This window comes from Chrysemys picta, chromosome 11, assembly GCF_011386835.1.
Source record: "Chrysemys picta bellii isolate R12L10 chromosome 11, ASM1138683v2, whole genome shotgun sequence".
Lineage (NCBI taxonomy): Eukaryota > Metazoa > Chordata > Testudines > Emydidae > Chrysemys > Chrysemys picta.
This window is the reverse complement of record NC_088801.1, coordinates 76,893,767-76,908,923: the sequence shown is the minus strand read 5'-3', so window position 1 is coordinate 76,908,923 and position 15,157 is coordinate 76,893,767. Positions and strand designations below refer to the sequence as shown.

At 47.7% G+C, this 15,157-nt stretch overlaps 1 protein-coding gene across 21 annotated transcripts in view; it reads right to left on the bottom strand.

Moving 5' to 3' along the window:
• PCNT (pericentrin) overlaps positions 1-15,157 on the bottom strand; it is a 243,875-nt gene that overhangs the window by 103,055 nt on the left and 125,663 nt on the right. For all 21 annotated transcript variants that reach the window (XM_065562243.1, XM_065562244.1, XM_065562253.1 and 18 more), the window contains 2 exons: positions 12,928-13,090; positions 433-645 (listed from right to left, as the gene is read on the bottom strand). In XM_065562243.1, the coding sequence (XP_065418315.1) occupies positions 433-645; positions 12,928-13,090 (376 nt within the window). The remainder of the gene's footprint in view (positions 1-432; positions 646-12,927; positions 13,091-15,157) is intronic.

The window sequence follows — 15,157 nt, the reverse complement described above, 5'->3', positions numbered from 1 at the left end:
TCAGCGGTCGATTTTTCACGTCTATATAAGACGCAATAAATTGACCCCTGCTGGATCAATCGCTGCCTGGGAGGTAGTGTAGACAAGTCCCTAGCGACACAGATCTACTTCTTTTTCCCTTTCTCTCCTGCCTATGCTCTATCAGTTAACTAAATTTTAGTTGACAGATCCTCATGATCAATTACATCACCTTCCATTCAGTATCACTTTTAGTTCATCATGCTTATTTTTCCATACTCCTTCCATTTGTCACTAGACATTGGAGTACTTCTCATTAACAGCAACATCTTATTTCTAAAAACAGAAGTGTCATGTCTGGGTTTATTTTCAAAGTTAACTGGAAGTCCCTGCTCTACCCTTTCCTGTCCTGAGCTATTCAATCGACCATTATACAAAAGAAATATCAATAAATGTTATTAAAGCATTACTTACCAACTTCTATTTCTCCTACGTTGGCAGCCAGAGCTTTCTTTTGACTTATTAACATATCCCGCTCCTCACAGAGTATTGCCTGTTCCTGGGTTAGCTTCTGAAACTGTTCCTGCAAGCTCTCCAGTTCCAAAACAAGGCGTCGTTCAGACTCTTCTTTCAGGTTCATTGCCTCTTCTAAGGCTGCTTTCTCTACTACATAGCCTTCAATGATACCTAAAATCCAAAAGTAAACTAAAAGTGTAGACACTGAATTTCTTACCTAAAGTACTATCAACTAACTATTGAAACTATCACCAATAGGAAGGGAAGGTTACTCACTTTGTGCAATAACTGAGATTCTTCGAGATGTGTGTCCCTGTGGGTGCTCCACTTCGGGTGTTGGTGCATCCCAGCACTGCTGATCAGAGATTTACAGTAGCAGTGTCCCCGCAGATCATGCGTGCGCAGTAGGCGGGTCGTGGTGCCGTTGGTGCCACATGTAGCGTGCACACGACCCAAGGCCTCCAGTTCCTTCTCTACCACAGGGTCCCTACTGCGAACTCTGAAGTAGAGGGTGGGTAGTGGAGCTCTCACAGGGACACACATCTCGAAGAACCTCAGTTTCTGCACAAGGTGAGTAACCTTCCCTTCTTCTTCGAGTGCTGTCACTGTGGGTGCTCCACTTCAGGTGACTGTACAGCAGTGCCCCTCAGGGGACTTCGGGTTTGTTTGAGTCATAGAGGTAAGTATTGTGAGACTCACGATGGTGTCACTCCTGGAGTCATGAGTGATTGCACACTGTTCAGCAAATGCGTGGACAGAGGCCCAAGTGGCTGCCTTACAAATCTCTAATATTGGAACACTACGTAGAAACGCTATTGAGGTTAAAACAGATCTAGTAGTATGTGCTCTAATGTGTTCCGGTGGTTCTGTATTCTGCATACGATAGCACAGTTGAATGCATGTGGAGATCCAGCTAGACAATCTCTGAGTAGATATTGTGTCTCCTTTTGAACGCTCAATAGTAGAGACAAAGTCTAGGAGAATTCCGGAAGGGTTTGGTCTTTTCAAGGTAAAACACTAGCACACGTCTAAAGTCCAGTGGGTGCAGGGTGGCCTCTCTTGGATTCCTGAGAGGCTTAGGATAGAATGTAGGGAGATGGATTGGTTGGTGCAGATGAAATGTAGACGTAACCTTTGGGTGCGGACGTAGCATAACCTTTTCTTTGAAGAATACTGTGTATGGAGGATCAGCCATGAGCAGACCTATCTCACTCACCCTTCTGGTAGAAGTAATAGCAACCAGAAAGGCCACTTTCATGGATAAATGTAGCACGGAACAGATGACTAATGGTTCGAATGGTGGTCTGGTGAGGCATTTCAGCACCAGATTGAGGTCCCACGTTGGGGTGGGCCAACGAACTTCTGGGTAAATGTTCATGAGACCCGTGAGGAAGCGTTTAGTAGTTGGGTCAGCGAATGTTGAGGTTCCATCGATCTCCTGATGGAACACTGTAATGGCCACCAGATGAACTTTGATTGAGCTCATTCTTAAACCTGAACTTTTCAGCTCCAGTAGGTATTCCAGCACTAGTGGTACTGTAGAGGCTGTTAATTGTCTTTCTTGACACCAGGCGGAGAATCTCTTCCATTTTTGAAGGCAAGTATTAAGTGTGGTCATCATCCTGGTGTTTAATAACACACGTTTAACTTGTTCTGAGTAAATTAGTTCACCATGGTGGAACCATGTAGGAGCCATGTTTGTAAGTGGATTAGCTCCAGGTTCAGGCGAAGAGTACGACTGTGGTGCTGAGACAGCAGATCTGCACTAGGAGGGAGGGCTCGTGGGGCACATACCGCCATTCGCATCAGATAAGGGTACCGTGCTTGTCTGGGCTATGTCGTGACTCTGAGGATAACCTTGGCCCTCTCTGTTTGTATCTAGTGCGACATGCGTGATATCAGTGGAAATAAATACATGAGTTGTGCCTCCCATTTGATGAGGAAGGCGTTCCCCAGTGATCGTGGTCAGAGTCCTGCTCGCAAACAGAACATTGTGCATTTGCCATTTGTTGGGGATGCAAACAGGTCGATGATGGGAATTCCCCATCAGCATGGTCTTGAGAGAAGTACCTGCTGAGTGTGTCCGCTGTCGCATTCTGACAGCCAGGCAGGTACCATGCCAAGATGTTTATGTAGTGTTGTGTGCACCAGCTCCATATTTTATGGCTTTGGTACGTAGCGAGTGTGAATGAGCGCCTCCTTGGCAGTTGATGTAAGACATGCATGCAATATTGTTGGTCATAATGCAAAAGACTTGTTCTTTATATGAGATAGGAATTGTCTGCAGGCATTGCTGTAGTATGCTGATGTGTAGCTCAGTCTCTGCCAGAGACCATTTGCCTTGGGCCGTGTGATGATTCATATGGGCACTCCAGCCCATCAGTGACGCATCTGTGGTGATCACAACGGATGGGGGTTCCTGCTGGAAAGGGAAGCCCATACATACATTTTGTGGTCTTGTCCACCATTGTAGTGTCCAGGACACTGGGTGGTACTGAGAGTCATTTGTGTAGGTTGTGTTTGCTGGGTATGTATACCTTGCGTAACCAGCCTTGTAAGCATCGCATGTGTAGTCTTGCATGTCGTACCATGAACGTTGTGGCTGCCATGTGTCCTAGTAGTTGCAGGAAAGTACAACCCCATATTTGAGGGATGACTTGTACATCTGAGAAGGTTTGTGAGAGTTATGAATTTGGCCTGAGGAAGGGAAGCCTTGGCTTCCATAGCATCGAGATGTGCCCTGATGAAGTCCAGTTGCTGGACCGGGATTACAATCGATTTTCATTTGTTTATTTGTAACCCTAGCTCCCGGAATAGTGTGATAGTGGCCTAGACTGTGTCCATCATTCCTTGTAGGGCTGGGCCTTTGATAAGGCAGTCGTCCAGGTAGGAAAAGATCATTATTCCCTGTTGGCGTAAATGTGCCACGACTACCCCTAGGGTTTTGGAGAAAACTCTTGGAGCAGTAGATAGAATCATAGAATATCAGGGTTGGAAGGGACCTCAGGAGGTCATCTAGTCCAACCCCCTGCTCAAAGCAGGACCAATTCCCAACTAAATCATCCCAGCCAGGGCTTTGTCAAGCCTGACCTTAAAAACCTCTAAGGAAGGAGATTCCACCACCTCCCTAGGCAACCCATTCCAGTGCTTCACCCTCCTCCTACTGAAAAAGTTTTTCCTAATATCCAACCTAAACCTCCCCCACTGCAACTTGAGACCATTACTCCTTGTTCTGTCATCTGGTACCACTGAGAACAGTCTAGATCCATCCTCTTTGGAACCCCTTTTCAGGTAGTTGAAAGCAGCTATCAAATCCCCCCTCATTCTTCTCTTCTGCAGACTAAACAATCCCAGTTCCCTCAGCCTCTCCTTGTAAGTCATGTGCTCCAGACCCCTAATCATTTTTGTTGCCCTCCGCTGGACTCTTTCCAATTTTTCCACATCCTTCTTGTAGTGTGGGGCCCAAAACTGGACACAGTACTCCAAATGAGGCTTCACCAATGTAGAATAGAGAGGAATGATCACGTCCCTCAATCTGCTGGCAATGCCCCTACTTATACAGCCCAAAATGCCATTAGCCTTCTTGTCAACAAGAGCACACTGTTGACTCATATCCAGCTTCTGGTCCACTGTAACCCCTAGGTCCTTTTCTGCAGATAGGCCGAATGGTAGAACTCTGTACTGAAAGTGTTCATGTCCTACCGTGAAACACAAATTTCCTGTAAGCGGAATGAATGGTGATATGGAAATAAGCATCTTGAAGGTCGAGGGCTGAAAATCAGTCCCCCTGTTGCAGCGCTGGAAGTATCGTGCCCAATGTGACCATCTTGAATTTTTGGGAGCATACGAATTTATTGAGCTTCCTTAGGTCCAGATTAGGTCTCCATCCCCCATTCTTCTTCTGGGTCAGGAAATAATGGGAGTACAATCCCCTCCCTTTGAATTGTGAAGGAACTCATTCCACGGCACCTAGTTGTAGAAGATGATTGACTTCTTGTCGTAATAGGTGCTCATGAGAAGGGTCCCTGAAGAGGGACAGGGAGGAGGATAGGGAAGGTGATCAGGAGGTGAAGGGGATGGTATTTCTAAAACCCATTGGTCCAATGTTATTGAGGTCTAGATGTGATAAAAAGGGCAAAGTCAATGACCAAAAATTGGGAATGGTTCGGGCATAGGCGCTGTCTGGTGAGGGAGGTCGTTCAAACCCTTGACCAAATTGTCAAAATTGCGGTTTTGGAGGGGCTGATTGGGAAGTTGGCACCTGTGATTGAGGCGGTCCTCGACGTAAGGCCAATGTTGTTGCCGGTTGTTAGAGGAGTCTCTGGGTATCTGATACGGGTCTCTCCACAGGTACTACTGCAGAGAAAGATTTGAAAGGGCCCTGTGAGGGAAGGTATCATAAGGAGACCCCATCGGCCGGAAGGCATGGGATGCATTGTCCTAGGAATGCGGGAGCCATAACCACCACACCCAAGAGGAGGAGACAGATGGTGGTGGTCGGGGACTCCCTCCTAAGGGTGATGGAGTCATCCATCTGCCGACCAGACCAGGAGACTCGAAGTGTGCTGCTTGCCTGGAGCTAGAATCCAGGATGTGGAGTGCTTACCGAGACTGATCAAGACTTCGGATCACTACTCCTTCCTACTTCTCCACATGGGCACCAATGATATTGCCAAGAATGATCTTGAGTGGATCACTGCAGACTACATAGCTCTGGGAAGAAGGATAAAGGAGTTTGAGGCGCAAGGCGTGTTCTTGTCCATTCTCCCTGTTGAAGGAAAAGGCCCAGGTAGGGACTGTCAATTGTGGAGGTGAATGCGTGGTTACGCAGGTGATGTCAGAGAGAGGAATTTGGATTCTTCGACCATTGGATGTTGTTCTGGGAAGAAGGATTGCTAGGAAGAGATGGGATCCACCTAATGAAGAGAGGGAAGAGCATCTTCGCAGGCAGGCTTGCTAACCTAGTGAAGAGGGCTTTAAACTAGGTTCGCCGGGGGATAGTGACCTAAGCCCAGAGGTAAGTGCGGGAGTGCGATACCGGGAGGAAACACAAGGAGGAGGGTGCAAGACGGGAAACCTCCTGATTCATACTGAGAAAGTGGGGCAATCGGCTAGTTCTCTTAGGTGCATGTGCATGAGCGCAAGGAGCCTGGGAAAGAAGCAGGGAGAACTGGAAGTCCTGGCACAATCAAGGAATTATGATGTGATTGGAATAAGAGGAACTTGGTGGGGCAGTTCAAATGACTGGAGCATTGTCATGGATGGGTATAAACTGTTCAGGAAGGACAGGTACAGGAGGAAACGTGGAAGAGTTGCATTATATGTAAGAGAACAGTATGATTGCTCAGAGCTCCAGTTTGAAACTGGAGAAAAGGCCGTTGAGAGTCTTTGGGTTAAGTTTAGAGGCAAGAACAAAAGGGTGATGTCGTGGTGGGCATGTGCTATAGACCACCGGATCAGAAGGATGAGGTAGACAAGGCTTTCTTCAGACAATTAACCGAAGTCTCCAGATCACAGGCCCTGGTTCTAATGGGGGACTTCAATCACCCTGACATCTGCTAGGAGAGCAATACAGCAGTGCACAGATAATCCAGGAAGTTTTTGGAGAGTGTTGGGGACAACTTCCTGGTAAAAGTGCTGGAGGAACTGACTATGGGCCGTGCTCCTCTTGACCTCCTGCCTACAAACAGGGAAGAATTGGTAGGGGAAGTAGAAGTGGGCGGCAACCTAGGCAGCAGTGACCATGAGATGGTTGAGTTCAGGATCCTGACAAAAGGAAGAAAGGAGAGTAGCAAAATACAAACCCTGGCTTCAGAAAAGCAGACAAACTCCCTTAGGGAACTGATGGGCAGGATCCTCTGGGAGGCTAATATGAGGAGGAAAGTAGTCTAGGAGATCTGGCTGTATTTTAAAGAATCCTTATTGAGGGTGCAGGAACAAACCATCCTGAAGTCCAGAAAAGAATAGCAAATATGGCAGCCGACCAGCTTGGCTTAACAGTGAAATCGTCGGTGAGATTAAACTCAAAAAGGAAGTTTACAAGAAATGGAAATTTGGATAGATGACTAGGGAGGAGTATAAAAATATTGCTAGACTATGCAGCGGTGTAATTAGGAAGACCAAAACACAACTGGAGTTGCAGCTAGCAAGGGATATGAAGGGTAACAAGAAGGGTTTTTACAGCTATGTTAGCAACAAGAAGGTGGTCAGGGAAAGTGTGGGACCCTTACTGAATGGGAGAGGCAAAAGGTGGATAGAAAGCTGGTTGGATTGTCAGCTCAATGGGTAGTGATCAACAGCTCGATGTCTAGTTGGAAGCCGGTTTCAAGCGGAGTGACCCCGGGGTCGGTTCTGTTCAACATTTTTATTAATGATCTGGATGATGGGATGGATTGCACCCTCAGCAAGTTCGCAGATTATACTAAACTGGGGGGAGAGGTAGATACGCTGGAGGGTAGGAATAAGGTCCAGAGTGACCTCGACCAATTGGAGGATTGGGCCAAAAGAAATCTGATGAGGTTCAACAGGAAAAGTGTAGAGTTCTGCATTTAGGACGGAAGAATCCCATGCACTGCTACATGCTGGGGACCGACTGGCTAAGCAGCAGTTCTGCAGAAAAGGACCTGCGGATTACAGCGGACAAGAAGCTGGATATGAGTCAGCAATGTGCCCTTGCTGCCAAGAAGGCCAATGGCATATTGGGCTGTATGAGTAGGAGCATTCCCAGCAGATTGAGGGGAGTTATTATTCCCCTCTATTCGGCACTGGTGAGGCCACACCTGGAGTACTGCATCCAGTTTTGGTCCCCCACTACAGAATGGATGTGGACATATTGGAGAGAGTCCAGCGGAGGGCAACAAAAATGATTAGCGGGCTGGGGCACATGATTTACGAGGAGAGGCTGAGGGAACTGGGGTTATTTAGTCTGCAGAAGAGAAGAGTGAGGGGGGATTTACATGAAGGGGGGTTCCAAAGAGGATGGAGCTAGGCTGTTCTCAGTGGTGGCAGATGACAAAACAAGAAGCAAAGGTCTCAAGTTGCAGTGGGGGAGGTCTAGGTTTGTATTACGAAACACTATTTCACTAGAAGGGTGGTGAAGCACTGGAATGGGTTACCTAGGGAGGTGGTGTAATCTCCATCCTTAGAGGTTTTTAAGGTCAGGCTTGACAAAGCCTTGGCTGGGATGATTTAGTTAGGGATTGGCCTTGCTTTGAGCAGGGGGTTGGACTAGATGACCTCCTGAGGTCTCTTTCAACCCTAATATTCTATGATTCTATGGTACCTTCTTCCCTTTGCAGGTGGGGTATAAATCCCCAAAGTGCGGAGGGTGGCCCAAGAGTCCTTCATCGAATGAAGCACCTCATCAGTTTTCTTTGAGAAAAAGCTTTTCTCGATTGAAAAATAGGTTTTCTACCTTTGTTGGCAGTTCCTTGGTTTTATGCATGGCCTGTAGCCAGGATCACCGGCACATGACTACAGCTGTGGCCATGGTTCTGGCTGCAGTGCCTAGTGACACTTGTAGGGCTGTTTGGGCTATCAGTTGACCCTCATTGATGATGGCTTGAAACTGTGACCGTTTCTCCTTGGGGAGCTCTGCTATGAATGAGCTAAGTTTCACATAGTTATCATAATAATATTTAGCTAACAATGCAGATTGGCCACTCTGAGTTGTATGGTGCCTGAAGAATAAACTTTACACCCAAACAGGTAGAGTCTCGTGTATTCTTGCTCCTGTGGTGTAGATTTAAACTGTTGTTGCTTGCCACGTTGATTCGCAACATTGACCACTAAGGTGTTGGGGGGCAGATGTGCAAAGAGAAAGTCTGCCCCTTTTGCACATTGGCAGAATTGAGGTTGGTGTCTGCCAGACGGACTCTGCCGGTTCCAAGATGGCATCGTTGATAGGACGAGCGATCTTGGAAGTAGATGATGGTTGTAGTATTTGTACCAGCTTGTGCTGGTTTGTCTGCACCTCCTCTAGTGGTATTTCCTGTCTGTGAGTGACCCGCTTAAACAGTTCTTGAAACTACTTGAAATTGTCTGCTCAAGTTAGCATTGGGGGCATAATGGCCTCATCTGGGGAGGAGGAAGTGTTGTGAGCAGGAGAGGTAATTTCTTGGTCTGTTCCAGTTTCCTTGTCCTCGCCTACGTCCTGAGCCTCCATGGGCTGCAGTGTGGGAGATGCAGGGTTAGAGTGCAGTTCGCGTCTGTGCACCATGGGTAGCCTGGAATGTGGACCGTGTAAGAAGCCCAGGGTTCCCAATGTGCCCACTGCATTAGGAAGGCCATAGGTGAGTATATCCATGGTGGTCTGCACCATGGTTGAGTCGTCTGGTGGTATCTTGGTCCCATATGGCTCCAAGGTGGTCGGCGTTCTTTTGGTGAGGAATGGTGTAGTGAGAAGGTGTTTAGCTCCTGCATCTCCTCCTCGTCTTCGCTGGAAAATTGTGCAATGTCGCGAGAGCTGTTGGGATCTCCTCCATAGCCTGTCGGGGAACCCTCGGTACCGAGTATCGGGGAGTGCGGTGCCGACGGTACCACCATCTCTTTCTGGTGGAAAAGAGACTGTGTGGTGCCAACATCTGGACCATCAGTGCCATGACGTCCGCTCTCACTGGTGCCCGCTTCAGTGCGGCCAGTGCCGACTTGTTTTTTTCCCCCACCTGTGTTGTCGGTGCCGAGGGCGTAGGCATGGTGCCTGGGGAGATGCTCAGTGCCGAGTCCCTTGCAGGTGAACTTGGTGCCATGGAGGAGGCATGTCTTTGTGCCTCGACTCTATCTCCTTTGCTCGGGCCTCGGCGTTGCTGGAGGTGCCTGGAGCATCACAGGTGCTCCCCCGAGCATATGTCGGCATTGGAGGTAGCGACCTGGCAGGAGCCTCTCTTTTCACAGTACTCTCTGTGGAGAATTCTGAGCCCTCTTTTTTGGTCTTTCATACGGTATGTCTCCTTTTCCAATTGGAGGAGTGTCTAGAGAGGCAGTCTGCTTGTCCGAATTGGGTTGGAGGGATTTCTCCATTAAAATCATTTTTAGCCAGAGATCCCTATCACATCAGGCTCTGGCTCTCAAATTGCTGCAGTGGGGGCATTTTGGGGGTTATGCCCCTCACCCAGACTGTGTACACACAATGAATGCCCATTTGAAATGGGCATAGCTTCATGCAGGAGCCACAGTGTCTGAAGCCTGAGGAGCCAGGCATCTTAACGGATAACCATCCCCTGAGAGGAGGTAGCTAACAAAATAGTCTTATTGGGGGGGGGGGGGGGAAGGGGGCCAGACGGGAATTAACACTAACGGTAACTATAACTTTCTAACTAACTATCTAATTAAACTATTTTTTAACTATTTTAGGGAAGAGTGCTAATACTGCCCCAGAGCTCTGTCTTCAGCCGAGGACAGTTGAGAAGGAACTAGAGGGCTCAGGTCGTGCACGCACTACATGCGGCACCAGCGGCACCGCAAGACACCTACCCGCGCAGACACGGCTACCATAAATCTCTGATCAACAGTGCCGGGACGCACCAATACCCAAAGTGGAGCACCCACAGGAACAGCACTCGAAGAACAACCCGTTTATTTTAAATTCAGTACTGTATCTTAGTTCAATCGTAGAAAAAAAAAAAAAAAAAACCATAACATACTAAGGGCATTTTAAGATGCTCCAAAGCCTGTCTGCAGGAAAGAAATAAACTAAAATAAGGGCATCTGACAGAAGAATCTGGTTAATTCTCAGCATATGTATTAATAGTGCATACAATATGTTTAAGTTTTCTTTGAGCTATTAGACAGGTCCAAGTTGTGCCAGAGGTTTGCCTTGCACAAATAATAGCACTGATTTATGAAAGAAATTTCTTAAAGAACATTTATTTGTAACTTATACAAGCCAAAATTTAGATATATATTAGCACAGAGGTTTTAAACCTGTGACCCGCAGACCCCTGGCAGTCCACAGACTATGTTTAAAGGATCCACAGAAGGTTGTCGTTACCACAGAGCAGTGGTTTTCAACCTGGGCTCTGCAGGCTATGTCTAAGATTTCCAAAGGAGTCTGCACCTGCATTCGAAATTTTTTTAGGGGTCCGCAAATGAAAAAAAGGTTGAAAACCATTGTCAAAGCAGATCTGTTACATGTGAACTTTAAATCCACTATATAAATCCATGGTACACCCACACCTTGAATAATGTGCGCAGTTCTGGTCAATTGGAAAAAACACAGAGAAGGCTAGAAAAACAAGTAAAGCTACTGAACAGCTTCCATTCGAAGAGAGAGTAAGAAGACTGGGACTGTTCAGCTTGGAAAAGAGAACTCAGGGAGGATATGACAGAGATCTACAAAATCCAGAATGGTGTGGAGAAAGTGAATAGGGTGTTAGCTACCTATTCACGTAACACAAGAACCAGGGGCCGTCCAATGAAATTAATAGGCAGAAGGTTTAAAATAAACATAAGAAAATATTTCTTCACACAACACACAGTTGGCCTGTGGAGCTTGTTGCTAGGGATCTTGTGAAGGCCACAACCATAACTGGCTGAAAAAAACAATTAGATAAGTTCATGGAGGATGGGTCCATCCAAGGCAATTTGCCAAGAAGGCTGGACGCAACCCACTGGTCTGGGTGTCCCTAAACCTCTAACTGCTACAAACTGGGACAGGACAACAGGGCATGGATCACTGGATAAATTGCCCTGTTCGGTTCACTCCATCTGAAACATCTAGCACCAGCCCCCACTGAAAGACAAATACTGGTCTGGGTGGGCTATTACTCTGACCTAGTATAGGCATTTTTATGTTCTTAACAGTAAAATTTACCATGTACAAGAAACAACAAAAGAATTTTCAAAAGGAGCATCACACCCATTCATATAATCAAGTTGTAACCAAGATCTCAAGTACTGATGGATTCCACCACTGCCTTTAGGGGGCATGCCATGATGCCATAACACATTTTCCCCGTTTTAAATATATTTGTAAGAGAGTGTAACACTTCAATATCAGCACTTCTTAAAATAGATATTTAAAGTTGAAATTCTCTCCCATTTAAATCCATGATTTCATGTCTTATTCGTAACAGTTCTCTTCCCCTTCCTGCTTATAGCAACCTTGTATGTAACTGTGACAACCATTACCCCTTCTCTAAACAGCCTCTCTCCCTCACTCTCCAAAGAAATGGACAACACAGCCTTTTCGATGATTAATTTCCTCATGTGTAAAATGGGGATAATATCTGCCTACAAACAGGGCCGGCTCTGGCTTTTTGGCCGCCCCGCACAGCAGGGGATGGGGGGAGGGCGGCCAGAGCGCCGGGGGGAGGGCGGCGAGCCCCGGCAGGGGCTCCGCTCTCCCCGGCGGCCAGAGCGCCGGGGGGAGGGCGGCGAGCCCCGGCTGGGGCTCCGCTCTCCCCGGCGGCCGGAGCACCACACTGCGCCGCCCCCCTCCAGGTGCCGCCCCAAGCACAAGCTTGGTGGGCTGGTGCCTGGAACTGGCCCTGCCTACAAAGGTTGGCATCAGGCTTAATTAGGTAACATTTCTGAGTGCTTTGAGCACATAAAAGCACACTACAAAAACTCAACAATACTATTAAACTAGTTATTTGACAAGGAATGACATTACATGTATATTGGTGCGACCATCAGTCTTTTAAACCAATGCTGGCTTTTATTTCCCAAGTCATCAGAGAACAACTGGTTTGTACTTCACTGGGTCTCACACTTCCCAAAACTGACAGTATGTTTCCCCTATGCACCTCTTGGGACTTCTGTCTAAGAAAAGTTTCCAAAAGCAACTGCTAATGACAGAGTTCCTTGACTACTTCCTGAATTTTCATCACATCCTGCTAGTTTTAAAATTACGAACATCAAGTACTAAGGTCACTTGTTTCTTTCAGTGATAGACAAAGTAAAATAATTATTTAGCAATTCCAATTTTGCCTGCCAGTTGGTATTCAATGCTCTCCGGTTAATAGCCTGTTCTTTCTTTGTCTCCCATGTCTTTTATAATTTCCTTTGCATACATCCTCATCAAATATTTCCTTCTACTGTCATGTGGGTCCTTTCTGGACTAGCTGTGAGTGCTGGGACCCGTTGGGAAACTAGGCATCTCCCCTTTCCGAATGGTATAAAGCTCCCATTCCATTTCTAGCCATGCAAGAATGTGAGATACTGGTTTTTAAAGTCCTGACATTTTTAGCATAAAAAACATGCCACTAATACAGTACTGAACACTGGGCCCATTCCGGACCTCAGGTAAGTGTAATGCTGATGGTGGGGAGGCAAGTGCCACATTTGATGGGAGAAAGAGGACATATCTATTTCAAGTAACACAGGGATTTAGAATGCCATAGTGGGCAGATAAAGCAATCAAATATGCATTATAAATTCATTGATCCACCTCCAAATACTTTTTTTATATTATATAAATAGCATCTGAAATCTGTTTTTGTTTCATTTCCTTACCTTCTGCTTTATGAAGTTCCAGTGCCAGTTGATTCTTTGCCTCATTTTCCTCATTTAGACACTCCATTAGATCATGGTGCTGACTAACCACTTGGGCAGTTTCCTGATTTCTGCGGCTGAATTCTTCCTCAAAGTGAGCGTGAATTTCATGTGTTTTCTCCAACTAACAAAAAAAAAAAAGGTACATGACAACATACAACGCTAAACATATGAACTGCAATGATAATTATAGGACTTTGTTTTAATGTATTAATAGCCAATTAAGTGTTTTGAAGCAGTAATAATAAAAATACCGTATATACTTGTTCATCGGCCGAATTTTTTTAGTAAAAAAAGGGAAGCACAAGAGAAGGGGATCGGCTTAAGAACGGGTATAGAGATGGAGAGGTGGGACACAGCCCCTCCCCCAACAGAGGGAGCAAGGAGAGGCACCACAGCCAGCAAAGCCGGAAGGGAAGAGGCGGGGTCAGGGTCTCTCCACTTCTGGCCATGCTGCTCTCCCCCCAGCCTCCAAAGCAGCTGCAGCTCTAGGGCTGGCAAGCTGCAGCCGTGCCGCTCAGCCCCACCCCCCAGAGCAGACTGTGGCCACACTGCTGGAGCAGGCTGCGGCCGTGCCGCCCAGCCTGCTGGAGCAGCTCCAGCCAGGCCAGAGACATCCTCCCCTGGCCCTCCCCAGATAAGGTGGGAAGGGATAGGATGGGGAGAGTGTGGGGGTCCTGGGCTAGGGGTGGAGTCATGTGGGGGGTGATCACAGGGGTTACTCCCCCGACTCCCAGCTTCTCCCCCCCCAAAAAAATTTCCCCACCAGTTGCAGTCCCAGCCCGTCAGGGTAAGCAGCTGGCGCGCCGGGACACTTTGTTTACTTAGGTTTACCTCCGTGCCTGCGGATGCTCGTGGTAAACAAACCATCTCGGCCCACCAGCGGCTTATCCTGATGGCCCAGGAGCCAAAGTTTGCTGACCCCTGAATTATAGGCTCAGCTTATGAACGGGTTATAAAAATTTTCCATTTTTACTTATCCATCTTGGGCGGGTCGGCTTAAAAAAGAGAACCGGCTTATGAACAAGTATATACGGTAGATCTTTTCAAACAACTACCTCACCGCATAATGCATGACTTTAAAAATGGGTTTTATGGCTCAATCTCACTGAAGTCAAAGGTAATTTTGCTACTGGCTCCCAGTGGAGTCAAAAGTTTCTCTTTAGAGTTACAGAGATTCACAATATTGTGAAACACACGATGGATCTTTCTCCTTGCAGTGCTTAACTCAATTCCAAGTTCTTCGTTTGCCATCACTGAAACATCTACAGGTTTCGTCTTTCAGCTATGTACTAGTTTTCATTGTAATAGGGTTACCATACTTAATAAAAAAAGGAGGACCATCCACAGGGTCCTGGCCCCACCCATTTCCCACCCCCAGCCCTGCCCCAACTCCGCCCCTTCCCTGCCCTAACTCCGCCCCCTCCTCCCTCCCACTCCCAGCCACGCGGAAAGGGCTGCCCGAGTGCTACCGGCTTCACGGTTTGCCGGGCAGCCCCCAGACCCTGCGCCCCCGGCCGGCGCTTCCCCAGCGCAGCTGGAGCCCGGGAGGGGAAGCGCCCAGCCGGGGGCACAGGGTCTGGAGGCTGCCCGGCAAACCGTGAAGCCGGTAGCGCTTGGGCTTCGGGCAGCCCCCTTGCCTCCAGACCCTGCGCCCCAGCCGGGCACTTCCCCTCCCGGGCTCCGGTGGCGCAGGGTCCGGAGGCATGGGGGCTGCCTGAAGCCGGTAGCGCTGGGGCAGCCCGGCTCTTAAACAGAGCCGAAGAGTCGGGGAGGAGCAGAGCCGCCGCGGGAGGGGAAGTGCCCGGCTGGCATTTTCCCGGACATGTTCAGCTTTTTGGCAATTCCCCCCGGACGGGGGTTTGATTGCCGAAAAGCCGGACATGTCCGGGAAAAACCAGACGTATGGTAACCCTAATTGTAAAAGTCTTCCACCCCATTTTACAGTATGTAAGCCATGCAAAGTATATTTGCAAGTATGTGGGGTTAGGATCCTTCATTATTGCCCTTTTACCCCTTTCCTAAGAAGCCTCTGTCATGACAGTTTTCCTCAGTAGAAGTGGCCCCCTCCAGGATCAGTCATCACTGTTTTGTGTAGGAAGATCGCTTCAGAGGGGTCTGAAAGCCCTCCTCTGCCCTTTGCTTCACTACAGGCAACCTGAAAATTCTAATTCTGCTCTCCAACAAAGAA